The sequence below is a fragment of the Lagenorhynchus albirostris genome, chromosome X (assembly GCF_949774975.1).
Source record: "Lagenorhynchus albirostris chromosome X, mLagAlb1.1, whole genome shotgun sequence".
Lineage (NCBI taxonomy): Eukaryota > Metazoa > Chordata > Mammalia > Artiodactyla > Delphinidae > Lagenorhynchus > Lagenorhynchus albirostris.
The window spans coordinates 57,342,486-57,364,079 of NC_083116.1; the positions used below are offsets into that span (position 1 = coordinate 57,342,486).

Here is a 21,594-nt window from a genome sequence, read left to right on the forward strand (position 1 = left end):
ATTCAATTTTTGGAAGAGTTTGAAAAAGATTGGAGTTAATTTTTTAGACATTGGTAAAATTCAACAGAGAAACCATCTGGAGCTGGTTTGTTGGTGGTGGTGGTGGTGGCTTTTTTGTTTCTTGTTTTTGTTTTTTTGGTTGGGAGGTTTTTGATTACTGATTCAACTTTGTTAATAGTAATTGATTTATCCATGTTTCTATTTCTTCTTGATTGAGTTTTGGTAGGTTGTATATTTCTAGGAATTTATCAGCTTCCTCTAGGTTATCCAGTCTGTTCATGTATAATTGTGCTTACTAGTCCTGTGTGATCCTTTATATTACTGAGGTACCATTTAAACGCCTGCTCTTTTATTCCTGATTTTATTTATCTAAGTCTTCTCTCTTTTATCTTTGTCTAATTAAGGTTTTGTTGATTTTATCTTTTCAAAAAAAACCAACCTTAGTTGTGTTGATTTTTTTTCTATTGCTTTCTTATCCTCCACTTGATTTATTATTTATTTATTTAAACTTATTTATTATTTCCTTCTGCTAACTTTTGACTTGGTTTGTTCTTTTTCTAGTTCCTTGAGGTGTAAAATTAGATTGTTTATTTGATACTTTGTATTTTTTAAATATAAACTTCCCTCTTAGTACTACTTTTGCTGCATTCCATAGTTTCGGTATATTTTATTTTCATTTTTATTTCTCTCCAGATACTTTTTAAATGTTCTTTTGATTTCCTCTCTTGATTTTCCTCAATGGTTGCTCAAGAGAGTATTGCTTATTTTCCACATATTTATAAATTTTCCCATTTTCTTGCTGTCATTGATTTCTAGTTTTATTTCACTGTGGTTGGAAAAGATACTTGGTATAATTTTAATCTTCATAAATTTGTCAAGACTTGGTTTGTGACCTAACATGGGATATATCCAGAAAAATGTTCTATGTGTGCTTGAAAAGAATGTGTATTCTTCTGCTGTTAGGTAGAAATTTCTGTAAGTTTCTGTTATGTCCATTTGGTTTATAGTGTTGTCCAAGTAAGATTTTTCTTTATTGCTTTTCTGTCTGGATGTTGTGTCCATTATTGTAAGTGGGATATTGAATCCCCCTACTATTATTGTATTGCTGTCAATTTCTGCCTTCAGATCTGTCAATGTTTTCTTTATACATTTAAGTGTTCTGCTACTGGGTACACATATATTTATAAATGTTATATCTTCCTATTGAATTGACCCTTTTATAATTATATAATGACCTTCATTTCTAAAAATAGTTTAAGACTTAAAGTCCATTTTTTCTGATATAACTATAGCCACTTTCACTTTATTTTGGTTACCATTTGCATGGTGTATCTTTTTCCATCACTTCACTTTCGACCAAATCATATTGCTGGATCTTATTTTTTTATCCATTCATCCATTCAGTGCATTTTAATTGGTGAGTTTAATCCATTTACATTTAAAGTCAAGCACAGTGACTACTCTAATTCCATTTCTAAAACATCAAGTATAACATACATAGATCGAAACCTACTACTTTCTTTTTTCACAAAGATGGATACCTGGAGTTAAGTCAGCTTATAGTTAACCAGGAAAATTAACCATTTACTAAGTTAGAAATTAGGTAACCAGTATAGCTCTCAAAATATTTTTTGTTGTCTTGTTATAAAGGAACAACAGAAGTTTTATTGAAAGTCTTTTTCAGAAACTGGTATACCTGAGAAAAACATGACAGAAGTTATTCGTTGAGATCCTACTAATTTTTATTGGTACAAAAAATTCTTTTTATTTGCAAGTGGCTTCCTGTAAAATGTTGGTCACTTCCGAGACACCAAAAAATTTTAAAGCCAGTATCAGTTAAGAGAGGCGTTAAGACTAGGAAATTGATCATAAGTTTATTACTGTATCCTCATCGTAAAAACAACTTTATTCCAGAGGTTAAATAAAATAAAATTCCTGGGTTTCCCTGGTGGCCCAGTGGTTAAGAATCCTTATGCCAATGCAGGGGACATGGGTTCAAGCCCTGGTCCAGGAAGATCCCATCTGCTGTGGAGCAACTAAGGCCATGTGCCACAACTACTGAGTCTATGCTTTAGAGCCCATGAGCCACAACTACTGAGCCAGTGTGCCACAACTACTGAAGCCCACGTGCCTAGAGCTGGTGCTACACAACAAGAGAAGACACCGCAATGAGAAACCTGCACACCGCACTGAAGAGTAGCCCCCGCTCACCACAAATAGAGAAAGCCCATGCATAGAAATGAAGACACAACACAGCCAAAAATGAACATAAATTAAAAAAGAATTCCTGTTGCAAAACAACATTGAAGTGGAGGAAGAATGTGAAAAGATTAAACATTTTGGACTTAACCATATATGGGATTGAAACTTAGCTCTGCCACTTACTAGCTTTGCGATTATGGGCAAAGCCAAAACACTCTGTTCCTCTGTTTCCCAATCTGCAAAAATTGGAATATTAAAATTTCCCTTTTTTCCAAAAATTTGGTAAGAAATAAATGAGTTAACATGAGAGATAGAAGATGAATAAATTTTGGGGATGTAATGTACAACATTGTTATTAGCGTTAATGATACTCCATTAAATACTTGACAGTTGCTAAGAGATACAATCTTAAAATTTCTCACTACACAAAAGGAATGATAATTATGACATGATAGAGGTGTTAGTTAACATGGTTGTGATAATCATATTGTAATGTATAAGTGTATCAAATCAACACTTTGTACACCTCAAACTTATACAATGTAAAACTGAGCATGTTTCCATTTATTCCCCATTGTGAGCACTGGTTGAAGACCATTCTCACTCTATAATTCACCATGAAAACTTCAGCTTTAAATGAGTCTATCATACTGATTTAACTCAATAATGTCCCTTTTTAATTCCTCTCTCCTTTTCCCTCCAAAATAAAGACTTACCATGCTTGAAATTCTAGAAGCTGAAAAGAAGAGAGAAAAGGCTGCTACTTATTTACCTATCACATTATATTGAATTTAACTGCAAACGCAGATTGGAAGCCTGTGGCTCCTAAGACCATCCTAGGTTGCCCCTTATTATTCCCCACTAAAATTATATTTTATTTATTTATTTATCCATTCATGTATGTTGATAGTTATAATCCCACCTACTTCCAAAAGAGATCTCAGGGGTGATCTTATGATCAAGTCAAGGTACAGTTATCACAGGGTCAAGGAAAAAAAAAACAGTTACTAAGAAAGGAGGGGACATTCTATTCCACAGGCATCTTTCTCTTTTCTCCCCTTTTTCCATCTCTTTTTCTTTTTTTCTTCTTGTTCTACATCTTTAGCCCCTGCCAATAATTCCTCAAGTCTCCCAGCACCCTCACTTATCTAAGGAGGTGGTACTCCAGCTTGAAGCAAAGGTGGATTCTCAGAACTGCATTTCAGTGGCAAATTATTTAGAGAAAAATTAAGAAGCCTGAGGTGAAATTGAAGGAGGCAGCTTTTAGCAATCAAAAGGTGCAATAGTTAGCACTATAAAAATTAGAATTTAACCCCACCACAACAAAACAATAGAGATAAATCAATGTTTCCTGAAATGGGATTCTGACCCATAATAGTTTTCTAATTTCAATGTACAAATTAGAGGTAGGGTTAAGCCTCCTTTTGTACTAACTGCTGATAATCAAAGTATACATATTATTCTCTCCTCTCCTCTCAGCCCTCCTCTCTCCCTTCCCAGAATAAAGCAATGAGAGTCACCTGCTTTGGATTCCTGAAGACACTCACCTGTATTAGAATTAAGATCATCAGGCTCTGATTCGGTCCCATTTTGGCTTCCATTTCCCTGAAGAGTGTTCATAGCCATAAGCTTCATCTTCTGCAGCTTCATCGCCTCAGCCATTGTTGCAGCTGTTATACCTAAAACCATAACCATTCTTTTAAAACAGGGGCCATTTCTTAATGTAATTGAAGACTGTATACATTTCTTTAACAGGCCTATGCTGCACAGCACAAGCCAAAAGTAAGCCCAAGTCTAATTTATGAATAATATTCTTTAACAAAGTAATTTTCAACTCCTCTAATAACTTCTTACAATGGACAGTTTGAACATCTGAAAAAGCATTAAATATGGGTCTGATTCCCAATTGAAAACAGCACAGAGAAAACAAACAGCATAATGTGAAAATTGTCTGAGAAATTTCAAAACTCTTGCTAATGTGTTCTGGTGTCTATTAAGAGCTCTGGACAGTTGTTTTAGACAGAGCTCACCATGCACTAAAATCCATCTAAAACAACATTGTCAGAGGAAGCACTCTGAAATGCTAGAAGGAACAACTTTCTAGTGAATATCCTTGCTAGCACTTCTACTAAAGAATGGGCTACCTTCCTTATGAGAGTTACCTTAGAAAGAAGAATTAAGGGGAGGAAACACAAAGTTGTCTTTATACTTTTTACTGACCTCCTTCTTATATACTGAGGGACCAAATAAATGAAAACATGGCAGGCCACCTCTGAAAGTGTGCCAGCCCTTGTAGTATAATTACATTCTTTTGTATTAATATAAGGCAATTTTTAAAACTCTATATAATGGTACAAAGAGGTAGGAATAAAAAACCCAAAGATAAAATATGAGTGCATAAGTTTGAAATTCTTCCTCCTAGGAAGTCTATATCCAGCAAAACCATAGAAATATAACCGGAAATTGGTACTAAAAATAGATCAATCTGTACTCCACCAATGCCCTTCAAAATGTATAGTGAATTCAACTAAATTATTTTTAAATAGTATCGAAATCCCTAACCATCTACTGGTGCACTGGTACCACGGGCCAAAAAGAAAAAGAAAAAAAACTGGCAGATTTAAAACAGTATTTTAGAATTCAGTGAAATCATTCTCCCCTGCAAATGCAAATCAAAGAAAAGAAGGCATGTATTGGTTGCTGCAAAAGAGTGGAGGTTCCTTAAAAAGTAAAAATAGAACTACCATATGACCCAGCAATCCCATTACTGGGATATACCCTGAGAAAACCATAATTCAAAAAGACACACACACCCCAATGTTCACTGCAGCACTATTTACAATACCCAGAACATGGAAGCAACCTAAATGTCCACCAACAGATGAATGGATAAAGAAGATGTGGTACATATATACAATGGAATATTACTCAGACTTAGAGTGGTGAAAATAGTTCTTAAGACTCACAAGAACTTTAATGAATATCTAAACAACCCTTCCATTTTACAAATGAAAAACTGAATCCTAGAGAGGAAAAGTGAGGGACTTAATACAACACAGACAGTAGAGCTAGGATGAGAACTCGTGTCTCCTGACATGTACCCTTAGTGCTTTGTCCACTAAATCCCACCTTCTTAATCTTGATTTTAATTTCTTTAAAACTCTCTAAATGGGTTTGAAGAGAGGCATTATAAGTCACTGACCAGAACAAGGGAAAAATCATGTCATATAACTTCTCAAGGATTCAGATTACTCAATATGAAAAATGAAAGGGTTGGACTAAGTGGTCTTTACAGTCCTTTATGAAGCAATAATTCTGACTAGATTTACTTTGTACTGTATAGTTTTGTCATACTTCTGGTTTTGTATAGATGTTATCCATGCATGCTCTAAAGCAAAATTTTTCTTGGACTCCTTTCTCACTAGTAAACAAGCATTAGACTTATAAATTTATGTGATCTATAGTCCTTAACCTAGAAGTGCAGTGGGGAAAAAAATCCATGCTGTGTAGAAAAATTTACAAGGGGAAAAATGTGAATTTGGATTTGCAGCAGTGATTGAACAAAAATTAAGGCAATTTTATAGTTTCCTAATGGGTTATACTGTGTCTATCTCTTCATATTAGTTTGAAAGCTTTTCTGTCAAAACTGTGAATAAGTAAATTAACTAAAGGAGAACTATGAGTAATCAAATCTTGAGGTTTACAATTAAATGAAATGGTGGGTCAGTTCACTGCAACATGGTTTTATATTTTAAAAATAGCATTTAATTAAATTAACGAAGTGTTGCATTAATAATATCCCTCCAAAAAAGAAAAGCAGTTTAGAACAAAATTCCAGGTTGCCAAGCAACTGTTTATTTTCCTGTAGACGCTTCTGAAAATGCATAAAAGGCATTTTAAATGTCTTTGAAAGTCTAATAATCTCTTCAAATGTTCCAATTATATCTAATGTTAAAAGATTAAAAGCAAGAAAGAAACATCCTATTGAACCTATACCAACATCTTCCAAATTATTTTCCATTTGCCTGCTTGTTTCATAAAATGTTAAAAGAGAATTGTTTTTAAAAAAAGGGGAGGGGGAAGATGGCAGAAGAGTAAGACACGGAGATCACCTTCCTCCCCAAAGATACATCAGAAATACATCTACACATGGAACAACTCCTACAGAACACCTACTAAAAGCTGGCAGAAGACCTCAGACCTCCCAAAAGGCAAGAAACTCCCCACGTACCTGGGTAGGGCAAAATAAACAGAGACAAAAGAATAGGGACGGGAACAGCACCAGTGGGAGAGAGCCGTGAAGGAGGAAAGGTTTCCACACACTAGAAGCCCCTTCATGGGCAGAGACTGTGGGTGGCGGAGGGGGGGACCTTTGGAGCCGCGGAAGAGAGCACAGCCACAGGTGCAGAGGGAAAAGTGGAGAGATTCCCGCACAGAGGATCGGTGCCAACCTGCACTCACCAGCCTGAAAGGCTTGTCTGCTCACCCGCCGGGACGGGGGGCGGGGGCTGGGAGCTGAGGCTCGGGCTTCAGTTGGAGTGCAGGGAGAGAACTGGCGGCCTGAACACAGCCTGAATGGGTTATTGCACCACGGCTAGCCGGGATGGAGTCCGGGAAAAAGTCTGGAACTGCCAAAGAGGCAAGAGACATTTTCTTCCCTCTTTGTTTCCTGGCGAGCGTAGAGAGAGGATTTAGAGCACAGCTTAAAGGAGATCCAGAGACGGGAGCGAGCCGTGGCTAACAGTGAGGACAACAGAGATGGGTATGAGATGCTAAGGCTGCTGCTGCCACCAACAAGAAACCTGTGTGCGAGCAAAGGTCACCCTCCACACCTCCCTTCTGGGGAGCCTGTGCAGCCCGCCACTGCCAGGGACCCGGGATCCAGGGACAACTTCCCTGGGAGAACGCATGGTGCGCCTCAGGCGGGTGCAACGTCATGCCGGCCTCTGCTGCCACAGGCTCACCCCACACTCCGTACCCTTCCCTCCACCCAGCCTGAGTGAGCCAGAGACCACGAATCAGCGGCTCCTTTAACCCCGTCCTGTCTGAGCAAAGAATAGACGCCCTCCGGTGACCTACATGCAGAGGCGGGGCCAAATCCAAAGCTGAGCCCCTGGGACCTGTGAGAACTAAGAAGAGAAAGGGAAATCTCTCCCAGCAGCCTCAGGAGCAGCGGATTAAATCTCCACAATTAACTTGATGTACCCTGCATCTGTTGAATACCTAAATAGACAACGAATCATCCCAAATTGAGGAGGTGGACTTTGAGAGCACTATTTATTATTTTTTCCTCTTTTCCTCTTTTTGCGAGTGTGCATGTGTAAGCTTCTGTGTGACATTTTCTCTGTATACCTTTGCTTTCACCATTTGTCCTAGGATTCTATCCGTCCGTTTTTTGGTGTTGTTTTGTTTGTTTGTTAAGTTTTTTAAAAAAAAAATTCTTAAAAATTACATTTTTCTTTTAATAACTTTATTTTATTTTACCTTATTTTATTTTATTTTATCCTTTTTCTTTCTTTCTCCTTTTTCTCCCATTTATTCTGAGCCATGAGAATGGAAGGCACTTGGTGCTGTAGCCAGGAGTCAGTGCTGTGCCCCTGAGGTGGGAGACCTATCTTCAGGACACTGGTCCACAAGAGACCTCCCAGCTGCACATAATATCAAATGGCAAAAATCTCCCAGAGATCTCCATCTCAAAACCAACACCCAGCTTCACTCAACGACCAGCAAGCTACAGTGCTGGACACCCTATGCCAAACAACTAGCAAGACAGGAACACAACCACACCCATTAGCAGAGAGGCTGCCTAAAATCATAATAAGTCCACAGATACCCCAAAACACACTACCAGACGTGGACGTACCCACCAGAAAGACAAGATCCAGCCTCATCCACCAGAACACAGGCACTGGTCCCCTCCACCAGGAAGCCTACACAATCCACTGAAACAACTTTAGCCCCTGGGGATGGACACCAAAAAAAACGGGAACTATGAAACTGCAGGCTGCAAAAAGGAGACCCCAAACAAGTAAGATAAGCAAAATGAGAAGATAGTAAAACACACAGCAGATGAAGGAGCAAGATAAAAACCCACCAGACCTAACAAATGAAGAGGAAATAGGCAGTCTACCTGAAAAAGAATTCAGAATAATGATAATAAAGATGATCCAAATTCATGGAAATAGAATAGAGAAAATGCAAGAACCATTTAACAAGGACCTAGAAGAACTAAAGATGAAACAAGCAACGATGAACAACAAAATAAATGAAAATAAAAACACTCTAGAAGGGATCAATACCAGAATAACTGAGGCAGAAGAACGGATAAGTGACCTGGAAGATAAAATAGTGGAAATAACTACTGCAGAGAAGAATAAAGGAAAAAGAATGAAAAGAACTGAGGACAGTCTCAGAGACTTCTGGGACAACATTAAATGCACCAACATTAGAATTATAGGGGTTCCAGAAGAAGAAGAGAAAAAGAAAGGGACTGAGAAAATATATGATGAGATTATAGTTGAAAACTTCCATAATATGGGAAAGGAAATAGTTAATCAAGTCCGGGAAGCACAGAGAGTCCCATACAGACTGGCTGAATGGATATAAAAACAAGAACCATATATATGCTGTCTACAAGAGACCCACTTCAGACCTAGAGACACATACAGACTGAAAGTGAGGGGATGGAAAAAGATATTCCATGCAAATGAAAACCAAAAGAAAGCTGGCATAGTAATTCTCATATCAGACAAAATAGACTTTAAAATAAAAACTATTAGAATTGACAAAGAAGGACACTATGTAATGATCAAGGGATCGATCCAAGAAGACGATATAACAATTGTAAATATTTATGCACCTAACATAGGACCACCTGAATACATAAGGCAAATACTAACAGCCATAAACGGGGAAATCAACAGTAATACATTCATAATAGGGGACTTTTACACCCCACTTTCACCAATGGACAGATCATCCAAAATGAAAATAAACAAGGAAACACAAGCTATAAATGATACATTAAACAAGATGGACTTAACTGATATTTATAGGACACTCCATCCAAAAACAACAGAATACACATTTTTCTCAAGTGCTTATGGAACATTCTCCAGGATAGATCATATCTTGGGTCACAAATCAAGCCTTGGTAAATTTAAGAAAATTGAACTTGTATCAAGTATCTTTTCTGACCACAATGCTATGAGACTAGATATCAATTCCAGGAAAAGATCTGTAAAAAATACAAACATATGGAGGCTAAACCATACACTACTTAATAACGAAGTGATCACTGAAGAAATCAAAGAGGAAATCAAAAAATACCTAGAAACAAAGGACAATGGAGACACAACGACCCAAAACCTATGGGATGCAGCAAAAGGAGTTCTAAGAGGGACGTTTATAGCAATACAATCCTACCTCATGAAACAGGAAACATCTCGAATAAAAAACCTAACCTTGCACCTAAAGCAATTAGAGAAAGAAGAACAAGAACCCCCAAAGTTAGAAGAAGGAAAGAAAGCATAAAGGTCAGATCAGAAATAAATGAAAAAGAAATGAAGGAAACGATAGCAAAGACCAATAAAACTAAAAGCTGGTTCTTTGAGAAGATAAACAAAATTGATAAACTGTTAGCCACACTCATCAAGAAAAAAAGGGAGAAGACAAATCAATAGAAATGAAAAAGGAGAAGTAACAACTGACACTGCAGAAATACAAAAGATCATGAGCGATTACTAAAATCAACTCTATGCCAATAAAATGGACAACCTGGAAGAAATGGAAATATTCTTGGAAATGCACAACCTGCCAAGACTGAATCAGGAAGAAATAGAAAATATGAGTAGGCAAATCACAAGCAGTGAAATTGAAACTGTGATTAAAAATCTTCCAACAAGCAAAAGCCCAGGACCAGATGGCTTCACAGGCGAATTCTATCAAACATTTAGAGTAGAGCTAACACCTATCCTTCTCAAACTCTTCCAAAATATAGCAGAAGGAGGGACACTCCCAAACTCATTCTACGAGGTCACCATCACCCTGATACCGAAACCAGACAAGGATGTCACAAACAAACTACAGGCCAATATGACGGATGAACATAGATGAAAAATCCTCAACAAAATACTAGCAAACAGAATCCAACAGCACATTAAAAGGATCATACAACATGATCAAGTGGGGTTTGTTCCAGTAGTTCAAGGACTCTTCAATATACGCAAATCAATCAATTTGATACACCATATTAACAACTTGAAGGAGAAAAAAACATATGGTCATCTCAATAGATGCAGAGAAAACTTTCGACAAAATTCAACACCCATTTATGATAAAAACCCTCCAGAAAGTAGGCATAGAGGGAACTTACGTCAATACAATGAAGGCCATATATGACAAAGCCAGAGCCAACATAGTACTCAACAGTGAAAAACTGAAAGCATTTCCACTAAGGTCAGGAACAAGACAAGGTTGCCCACTCTCACCACTCTTATTCTACATAGAATTGGAAGTTTTAGCCACAGCAATCAGAGAAGAAAAGGAGATAAAAGGAATCCAAATCAGAAAAGAAGAAGTAAAGCTGTCACTGTTTGCAGATGACATGATACTATACATAGAGAATCCTAAAGATGCTACCAGAAAACTACTAAAGCTAATCAATGAATTTGGTAAAATAGCAGGATACAAAATTAATGCTCAGAAGTCTCTGGCATTCCTATACACTAATGATGAAAAATCTGAAAATGAAATTAGGAAAACACTCCCATTTACCATTGCAACAAAAAGAAACAAATATCTCAGAATAAACTTACCTAAGGAGACAAAAGACCTCTATGCAGAAAATTGTAAGACACTGATGAAAGAAATTAAAGATGGTACAAATAGATGGAGAGATATACCATGTTCTTGGATTGGAAGAATCAACATTGTGAAAATGACTATACTACCCAAAGCAATCTACAGGTTCAATGCAATCCCTATCAAACTACCACCGGCATTTTTCACAGAACTAGAACAAAAAATTTCATAATTTTTATGGAAATACGAAAGACCCAGAATAGCCAAAGCAATCTTGAGAACGAAAAACGTAGCTGGAAGAATCAGGCGGGAGAGCAGGAAGATGGCGGAAGAGTAAGACGCGGAGATCACCTTCCTCCCCACAGATACACCAGAAATACATCTACACGTGGAACAACTCCTACAGAACACCTACTGAAGGCTGGCAGAAGACCTCAGACCTCCCAAAAGGCAAGAAACTCCCCACGTACCTGGGTAGGGCAAAAGAAAAAAAAGAATAAACAGAGACAAAAGGATAGGGATGGCACCTGCACCAGTGGGAGGGAGCTGTGAAGGAGGAAAAGTTTCCACACACTAGGAAGCCCCTTCACGGGCGGAGACTGCGGGAGGCGGAGGAGGGAGCTTCGAAGCCGCGGAGGAGTGCACAGCAACGGGTGCGGAGGGCAAAGCAGAGAGATTCCCGCACAGAGGATCGGTGCCGACCGGCACTCACCAGCCCGAGAGGCTTGTCTGCTTACCCGCCGGGGCGGGCGGGGCTGCGAGCTGAGGCTCTGAGGCTCGGGTTTCGGTTTCGGACAGAGCGCAGGGAGAGGACTGGGGTTGGCGGCTTGAACATAGCCTGAAGGGGTTAGTGCACCACAGCTAGCCGGGAGGGAGTCCGGGGAAAAGTCTGCACCTGCCGAAGAGGCAAGAGACTTTTTCTTCCCTCTTTGTTTCCTGGTGCGTGAGGAGAGGGGTTTAAGAACGCTGCTTAAAGGAACTCCAGAGACGGGCGCAGGCGCGGCTAAAAGCGCGAACCCCAGAGACGGGCGCGAGCCGCGGCTGAGGGCGCGGACCCCAGAGACGGGCGCGAGCCGCGGCTGAGGGCGCGGACCCCAGAGACGGGCGCGAGCCGCGGCTGAGGGCGCGGACTCCAGAGACGGGCACGAGCCGCGGCTGGAGGCGCGGATCCCAGAGGCGGGCGGGAGACGTTGGGGCTGCTGCTGCCGCCATCAAGGGGCCTGTGTGCGAGCGCAGGTCGCTCTCCACGCCCCTCTTCCGCGGAGCCTGTGCAGCCCGCCACTGCCGGGTTCCCGGGATCCGGGGACGACTTCCCCGGGAGAGCGCACGGCGGGCCTCGGGCTGGTGCACGGTCACGCCGGACTTTGCTGCCGCAGGCCCTCCCCGCATTCCGTGCCCCTCCCTCCCCGCCGGCCTCAGTACGCCAGAACCCCCGAATCAGTGGCTCCTTTAACCCCGTCCTGTCTGAGCAAAAAACAGACGCCCTCCAGCGACCTACGCGCAGAGGCAGGGCCAAATCCAAAGCTGAGCCCCTGTGAGCTGTGAGAACAAAGAAGAGAAAGGGAAATCTCTCCCAGCAGCCTCAGAAGCAGCGGATTAAAGCTCCACAATCAACCTGATGTACCCTGCATCTGTGGAATACATGAATAGACAGCCAATCATCCCAAATTAAGGAGGTGGACTTTGGGAGCAAGATCTATGATTTTTTTCCCTATTCCTCTTTTTGTGAATGTGTATGTGTATGCTTCTGTATGAGATCTTGTCTGTATAGTCTTGCTTCCACCATTTGTCCTAGGGTTCTATCCGTCCATGGTTTTTTCTTAAAACTTTTTTCTTAATAATCAATTTTAATTTTAAGAACGTTATTATACTTTACCTTCGTCCTTTCTTTCTTTCTTTCTTTCCTTCCTTCCTTCCCTCCTTTAGACAACGAATCATCCCAAATTGAGGAGGTGGTCTCTGACAGCAAGATTTATGATTTTTCCCCCTTTACCTCTTTTAGTGAGGGTGTATGTGTACGCTTCTGTGTAAGATTTTGTCTGTATAGCTTTGCTTCCAACATTTGTCCTAAGGTTCTATCCGTCCCTTTTTTTTTTCCTAAATAAGAATTTTTTAATTCAATAACTTTATTATACTTTATTTTATTTTTACTGTATCTTCTTTCTTTCTGTTTTTCCTTCTTTCCCTCCTTCCTTCCTTCCTCCCTCCCTCCCTCCCTCCTTTCGTTCCTTCTTGCCTTCCTTCCTTCTTTGCTTCTTTCTTTCTTTCTTCCTTCCTTCCTTCCTTTCTTCCCTCCTTCCTTCCCTCCTTTCCTTCTTTCTTTCCTCATACTTCTATTAATTCCCTCTACTTTTTCTCCCTTTTATTCTGAGCCGTGTGGATGAAAGGCTCTTGGTGCTACAGCCAGGAGTCAGGGCTCTGCCTCTGAGGTAGGAGAGCCAACTTCAGGACACTGGTCCACAAGAGACCTCCCAGCTCCACATAATATCAAACGGCGAAAATCTCCCAGAGACCTCCATCTTAACACCAGCACCCAGCTTCACTCAACGACCAGCAAGCCACAGTGCTGGACAACCTGTGCCAAACAACTAGCAAAACAGGAACACAACCCCACCCATTAGCAGAGAGGCTGCCTAAAATCATAATAAGGCCACAGACACCCCAAAACACACCACCAGACGTGAACCTGCCCACTAGATAGACAAGATCCAGCCTCATCCACCACAACACAGGCACTAGTCCCCTCCACCAGGAAGCCTACACAACCCACTGAACCAACCTTAGCCACTGGAGACAGACATCAAAAACAGGAGGAACTACGAACCTGCAGCCTGCAAAAAGGAGACCCCAAACACAGTAAGATAAGCAAAATGAGAAGACAGAAAAACACACAGCAGATAAAGGAGCAAGATAAAAATGCACCAGACCTAACAAATGAAGAGGAAATAGGCAGTCTACCTGAAAGAGAATTCAGAATAATGATAGTAAGGTTGATCCGAAATCTTGGAGATAGAATGGACAATAGAATGGACAAAATGCAAGAATCAGTTAACAAGGACCTAGAAGAACTAAAGATGAAACAAGCAACGATGAACAACACAATAAATGAAATTAAAAATACTCTAGATGGGATCAATAGCAGAATAACTGAGGCAGAAGAACGGATAAGTGACCTGGAAGATAAAATAGTGGCAATAACTACTGCAGAGCAGAGTAAAGAAAAAAGAATGAAAAGAACTGAGGACAGTCTCAGAGACCTCTGGGACACCATTAAACGCACCAACATTCGAATTATAGGGGTTCCAGAAGAAGAAGAGAAAAAGAAAGGGACTAAGAAAATATTTGAAGAGATTATAGTTGAAAACTTCCCTAATATGGGAAATAGTTAATCAAGTCCAGGAAGCACAGAGAGTCCCATACAGGATAAATACAAGGAGAAATACGCCAAGACACATATTAATCAAACTGTCAAAAATTAAATACAAAGAAAGCATATTAAAAGCAGCAAGGGAAAAACAACAAATAACACATAAGGTAATCCCCATAAGGTTAACAGCTGATCTCTCAGCAGAAACCCTACAAGCCAGAAGGGAGTGGCAGGACATACTGAAAGTGATGAAGGAGAAAAACATGCAGCCAAGACTACTCTACCCAGCAAGGATCTCATTCAGATTTGATGGAGAAATTAAAACCTTTACAGACAAGCAAAAGCTGAGAGAGTTCAGCACCACCAAACCAGCTTTACAACAAATGCTAAAGGATCTTCTCTAGGCAAGAAACACAAGAGAAGGAAAAGACCTATAATAATGAACCCAAAACAATTTAGAAAATGGGAATAGGAACATACATATCGATAATTACCTTAAATGTAAATGGACTAAATGCTCCCACCAAAAGACACAGGTTAGCTGAATGGATACAAAAACAAGACCCTTATATATGCTGTCTACAAGAGACCCACTTCAGACCTAGAGACACATACAGACTGAAAGTAAGGGGATGGAAAAAGATATTCCATGCAAATGGAAACCAAAAGAAAGCTGGAGTAGCAATTCTCATATCAGACAAAATAGACTTTAAGATAAGGACTATTAAAAGAGACAAAGAAGGACACTACATAATGATCAAGGGATCGATCCAAGAAGAAGATATAACAATTGTAAATATTTATGCACCCAACATAGGAGCACCTCAATACATAAGGCAAATACTAACAGCCATAAAAGGGGAAATCGACAGTAACACATTCATAGTAGGGGACTTAAACACCCCACTTTCACCCATGGACAGATCATCCAAAATGAAAATAAATAAGGAAACACAAGCTTTAAATGATACATTAAACAAGATGGACTTAATTGATATTTATAGGACACTCCATCCAAAAACAACAGAATACACATTTTTCTCAAGTGCTCATGGAACATTCTCCAGGATAGATCATATCTTGGGTCACAAATCAAGCCTTGGTAAATTTAAGAAAATTGAAATTGTATCAAGTATCTTTTCTGACCACAACGCCATGAGACTAGATATCAATTACAGGAAAAGATCTGTAAAAATACAAACACATGGAGGCTAAACAATACACTACTTAATAATGAAGTGATCACTGAAGAAATCAAAGAGGAAATCAAAAAATACCTAGAAAGAAATGACAGTAGAGACACAACGACCCAAAACCTGTGGGATGCAGCAAAAGCAGTTCTAAGGGGGAAGTTTATAGCAATACAAGCCCACCTTAAGAAGCAGGAAACATCTAGAATAAACAACCTAACCTTGAACCTCAAGCAATTAGAGAAAGAAGAACAAAAAAACCCCAAAGCTAGCAGAAGGAAAGAAATCATAAAAATCAGATCAGAAATAAATGAAAAAGAAATGAAGGAAACAATAGCAAAGATCAATAAAACTAAAAGCTGGTTCTTTGAGAAGATAAACAAAATAGATAAACCACTAGCCAGACTCATCAAGAAAAAAAGGGAGAAGGCTCAAATCAATAGAATTAGAAATGAAAAAGGAGAGGTAACAACTGACACTGCAGAAATAAAAGAGATCATGAGAGATTACTACAAGCAACTCTATGCCAATAAAATGGACAATCTGGAAGAAATGGACAAATTCTTAGAAATGCACAACCTGCCAAGACTGAATCAGGAAGAAATAGAAAATATGAGTAGGCAAATCACAAGCAGTGAAATTGAAACTGTGATTAAAAATCTTCCAACAAGCAAAAGCCCAGGACCAGATGGCTTCACAGGCGAATTATATCAAACATTTAGAGTAGAGCTAACACCTATCCTTCTCAAACTCTTCCAAAATAGAGCAGAGGGAGGAACACTCCCAAACTCCTTCTACGAGGCCACCATCACCTTGATACCAAAACCGGGCAAGGATGTCACAAAGAAAGAAAAATACAGGCCAATATCACTGATGAACATAGATGCAAAAATCCTCAACAAAATACTAGCAAACAGAATCCAACAGCACATTAAAAGGATCATACTCCATGATCAAGTGGGGTTTCTTCCAGGAAAGCAAGGATTCTTCAATATAAGCAAATCAATCAACGTGATACACCATATTAACAAACTGAAGGAGAAAAACCATATGGTCATCTCAATAGATGCAGAGAAAGCTTTTGACAAAATTCAACACCCATTGATGATAAAAACCCTGCAGAAAGTAGGCATAGAGGGAACTTTCCTCAACATAATAAAGGCCATATACGACAAGCCCACAGCAAACATCATCCTCAATGGTTAAAAACTGAAAGCATTTCCACTAAGATCAGGAACAAGACAAGGTTGCCCACTCTCACCACTCTTATTCAACATAGTTTTGGAAGTTTTAGCCACAGCAATCAGAGAAGAGAAGGAAATAAAAGGAATCCAAATCGGAAAAGAAGAAGTAAAGCTGTCACTGTTTGCAGATGACATGATCCTATACATAGAGAATCCTAAAGATGCTACCAGAAAACTACTAGAGCTAACCAGTGAATTTGGTAAAGTGGCAGGATACAAAATTAATGCACAGAAATCTCTGGCATTCCTATATACTAATGATGAAAAATCTGAAAGTGAAATCAAGAAAACACTCCCATTTACCATTGCAACAAAAAGAATAAAATATCTAGGAATAAAGCTACCTAAGGAGACAAAAGACCTGTATGCAGAAAATTATAAGACACTGATGAAAGAAATTAAAGATGATACAAATAGATGGAGACATATACCATGTTCTTGGATTGGAAGAATCAACATTGTGAAAATGACTCTACTACCCAAAGCAATCTATAGATTCAATGCAATCCCTATCAAACTACCACTGGCATTTTTCACAGAACTAGAACAAAAAATTTCGCAATTAGTATGGAAACACAAAAGACCCCGAATAGCCAAAGCAATCTTGAGAACAAAAAAAGGAACTGGAGGAATCAGGCTCCCAGACTTCAGACTATACTACAAAGCTACAGTTATCAAGACAGTATGGTACTGGCACAAAAACAGAAAGATAGATCAATGGAACAGGATAGAAAGCCCAGAGATAAACCCATGCACATATGGACACCTTATCTTTGATAAAGGTGGCAGGAATGTACAGTGGAGAAAGGACAGCCTCTTCAATAAGTGGTGCTGGGAAAACTGGACAGGTACATGTAAAAGTATGAGATTAGATCACTCCCTAACACCATACACAAAAATAAGCTCAAAATGGATTAAAGACCTAAATATAAAGCCAGAAACTATCAAACTCTTAGAGGAAAACATAGGCAGAACACTCTATGACATAAATCACAGCAAGATTCTTTCTGACCCACCTCCTAGAGTAATGGGAATAAAAACAAAAATAAACAAATGGGACCTAATGAAACTTCAAAGCTTTTGCACAGCAAAGGAAACCATAAACAAGACCAAAAGACAACCCTCAGAATGGGAGAAAATATTTGCCAATGAAGCAACCGACAAAGGATTAATCTCCACAATTTACAAGCAGCTCATGCAGCTCAATAACAAAAAAACAAACAACCCAATCCAAAAATGGGCAGAAGACCTAAATAGACATTTCTCCAAAGAAGATATACAGACTGCCAACAAACACATGAAAGAATGCTCAACATCATTAATCATTAGAGAAATGCAAATCAAAACTACAATGAGATATCATCTCACACCAGTCAGAATGGCCATCATCAAAAAATCTAGAAACAATAAATGCTGGAGTGGATGTGGAGAAAAGGGAACCCTCTTGCACTGCTGGTGGGAATGTGAATTGGTTCAGCCACTATGGAGAACAGTATGGAGGTTCCTTAAAAAACTACAAATAGAACTACCATATGACCCAGCAATCCCACTACTGGGCATATACCCTGAGAAAACCGAAATTCAAAAAGAGTCATGTACCAAAATGTTCATTGCAGCTCTATTTACAATAGCCCGGAGATGGAAACAACCTAAGTGTCCATCATCGGATGAATGGATAAAGAAGATGTGGCACATATATACAATGGAATATTACTCAGCCATAAAAAGAAACGAAATTGAGCTATTTGTAATGAGGTAGATAGACCTAGAGTCTGTCATACACAGTGAAGTAAGTCAGAAAGAAAAAGAAAAATACCGTATGCTAACACATATATATGGAATTTAAGAAAAAAAAATGTCATGAAGAACCTAGGGGTAAGGCAGGAATAAAGACGCAGACCTCCTAGAGAACGGACTTGAGGTTATGGGGAGGAGGAAGTGTGAGCTGTGACGGGGTGAGAGAGAGTCATGGACATATACACAGTAACAAACGAAGTAAGGTAGATAGCTAGTGGGAAGCAGCCGCATGGCACAGGGATATTGGCTTGGTGCTTTGTGACAGCCTGGAGGGGTGGGATGGGGAGGGTGGGAGGGAGGGAGACGCAAGAGGGAAGAGATATGGGAACATATGTATATGTATAACTGATTCACTTTGTTGTAAAGCAGAAACTAACACACCATTGTAAAGCAATTATACCCCAATAAAGATGTTAAAAAAAAAAACAGAATCAGGCTCCCTGATCAGACTATACTACAAAGCTACAGTAATCAAGACAGTATGGTACTGGCACAAAAACAGAAATATAGATCAATGGAACAGCATAGAAAACCCAGAGATAAACCCACGCACATATGGTCACCTTATCTTTGATAAAGGAGGCAGCAATGTACAGTGGAGAAAGGACAGCCTCTTCAATAACTGGTGCTGGGAAAACTGGACAGGTACATTTAAAATTATGAGATTAGATCACATCCTAACACCATACACAAAAATAAGCTCTAAATGGATTAAAGACCTAAATGTAAGGCCAGAAACTATCAAACTCTTAGAGGAAAACATAAGCAGATCACTCTATGACATAAATCACAGCAAGATCCTTTTTGGCCCACCTCCTAGAGAAATGGAAATAAAAACAAAAATAAACAAATGGGACCTAATGAAACTTCAAAGCTTTTGCACAGCAAAGGAAACCATAAACAAGACCAAAAGACAACCCTCAAAATGGGAGAAATTATTTGCAGATGAAGCAACTGACAAAGGATTAATCTCCAAGATTTACAAGCAACTCTTGCAGCTCATAACAAAAAAACAAACAACCCAATCCAAAACTGGGTGGAAGACCTAAATAGACATTTCTCCAAAGAGATATACAGACTGCCAAGAAACACATGAAAGAATGCTCAACATCATTAATCATTTGAGAAATGCAAATCAATACTAAAATGAAATATCATCTCACACCAGTCAGAATGGCCATCATCAAAACATCTAGAAACAATAAATGCTGGAGAGGGTGTGGAGAAACTGGAACACTCTTGCACTGCTGGTGGGAATGTGAATTGGTTCAGCCACTATGGAGAACAGTATGGAGGTTTCTTAAAAATCTACAAATAGAACTACCATTTGACCCAGCAATCCTACTACTGGGCATATACCCTGAGAAAACCATAATTCAAAAAGATTCATGTACCACAATGTTCATTGCAGCTCTATTTACCATAGCCAAGAGATGGAAACAACCTAAGTGCCCATCGTCGGATGAATGGATAAAGAAGATGTGGCACATATATACAATGGAGTGTTACTCATCCATAAAAAGAAACGAAATTGAGCTATTTGTAATGAGGTGGATGGACCTAGAATCTGTCATACAGAGTGAAGTAAGTCAGAAAGAGAAAGACAAATACCGTATGCTAACACATATATATGGAATTTAAGAAAAAATAATGTCATGAAGAACCTAGGCATAAGACAGGAATAAAGACACAGACCTACTAGAGAATGGACTTAAGGATATGCGGCGGGGGAAGGATAGTCTGAGACAAAGTGAGAGAGTGGCATGGACATATATACACTACCAAACTTAAAATAGATAGCTAGTGGAAGCAGCTGCAAAGCACAGGGAGATCAGCTCGGTGCTTTGTGACCACCTAGAGGGGTGGGATTGGGAGGGTGGGAGGGAGGGAGATGCAAGAGGGAAGAGATATTGGAACATATGTATATGTATAACTGATTCACTGTGTTATAAAGCAGAAACTAACACACTATTGTAAAGCAATTATACTCCAATAAAGCTGTAAAAAAATACAAAATAAATTTTAAAAAAGGGGAGGTGAGGGATGAGGGATTTTCATGACCAATTGAGACAACACTGGGTTGAAAATAACAAACTTCATTTAGCCCGTATTATATGCCGCACACTGTTGTACGTTCTTTACATATTTATTTATTTAATATTCACAAAAACCTTCAGAGGGAAGTACCAACACTATTTCCATTTTTCAGATAAGGAAACAATCACAGAAACTGAAAAACAAATCTAATGTCACATAGCTAATAAACCTTGAAGTTGGGGTTTAAACTCAGGTACATTGGCTCCAGGCTTCTTTAATGCAGGTAGTTTCAAAGCTTACAATATGCTAATATTTACTGTGATTTTCCAAAAGAGGCAGAGAGCAGACTACATTTTCTAAACTTTTTGAATAATGAAACTCATTTTCATGGAATACCTATTCAATATATATTGATATATATCAGGATTTTTCACAGTTTACACAAAGCTAACTACTATCTTGTTGAGTAATCATCAGTTATACTTGTCTTTGGTGATATCCTTTTAAATTAGAAATGTTCCTGGTTTTTAAACATCACTGACAATCATTAATTATGTTGTTGGTACCATCCGATAGGCCATTTCTTATTTATGAAAATTTGAGATATGAAAATTCTTCTAATGGTATGTACAACTTCTTGTAAGTTATACACGTCCCTGGGTAACTTATTTGAGCATTTTTATAGAGTATTATAGAGTAGACCTTTCAAGATAATTTCTAAGGCCTTGCAGCCCTGACCTCCCATTGGTCTGATTTTCAAACCAGCAATGGCACACCCAGCAAATCCCATCATAAGTCTAGGAGAGGGTATGCATTAGATATAGATTAAGGGTGACAAAACACTTCAAATTTCTGACATTAGGACAAGAGTAGCTGTCCCCATAACTAGTTAGTTCAAGAAGGCAGGAAGCTAAGAACAGTTGCAGTAGCCTCCTTCCAGAGCCCTTCTATCCTC

The 21,594-nt window shown here is 39.1% G+C and overlaps 1 protein-coding gene across 1 annotated transcript in view; it reads right to left on the reverse strand.

Annotated features, from left to right (window-relative positions):
• Nucleotides 1-21,594, reverse strand: part of DACH2 (dachshund family transcription factor 2) — a 638,219-nt gene that overhangs the window by 226,677 nt on the left and 389,948 nt on the right. Inside the window, exon 4 of the mRNA XM_060137515.1 lies at nucleotides 3,750-3,881. Coding sequence (XP_059993498.1) covers nucleotides 3,750-3,881 — 132 coding nt within the window. The remainder of the gene's footprint in view (nucleotides 1-3,749; nucleotides 3,882-21,594) is intronic.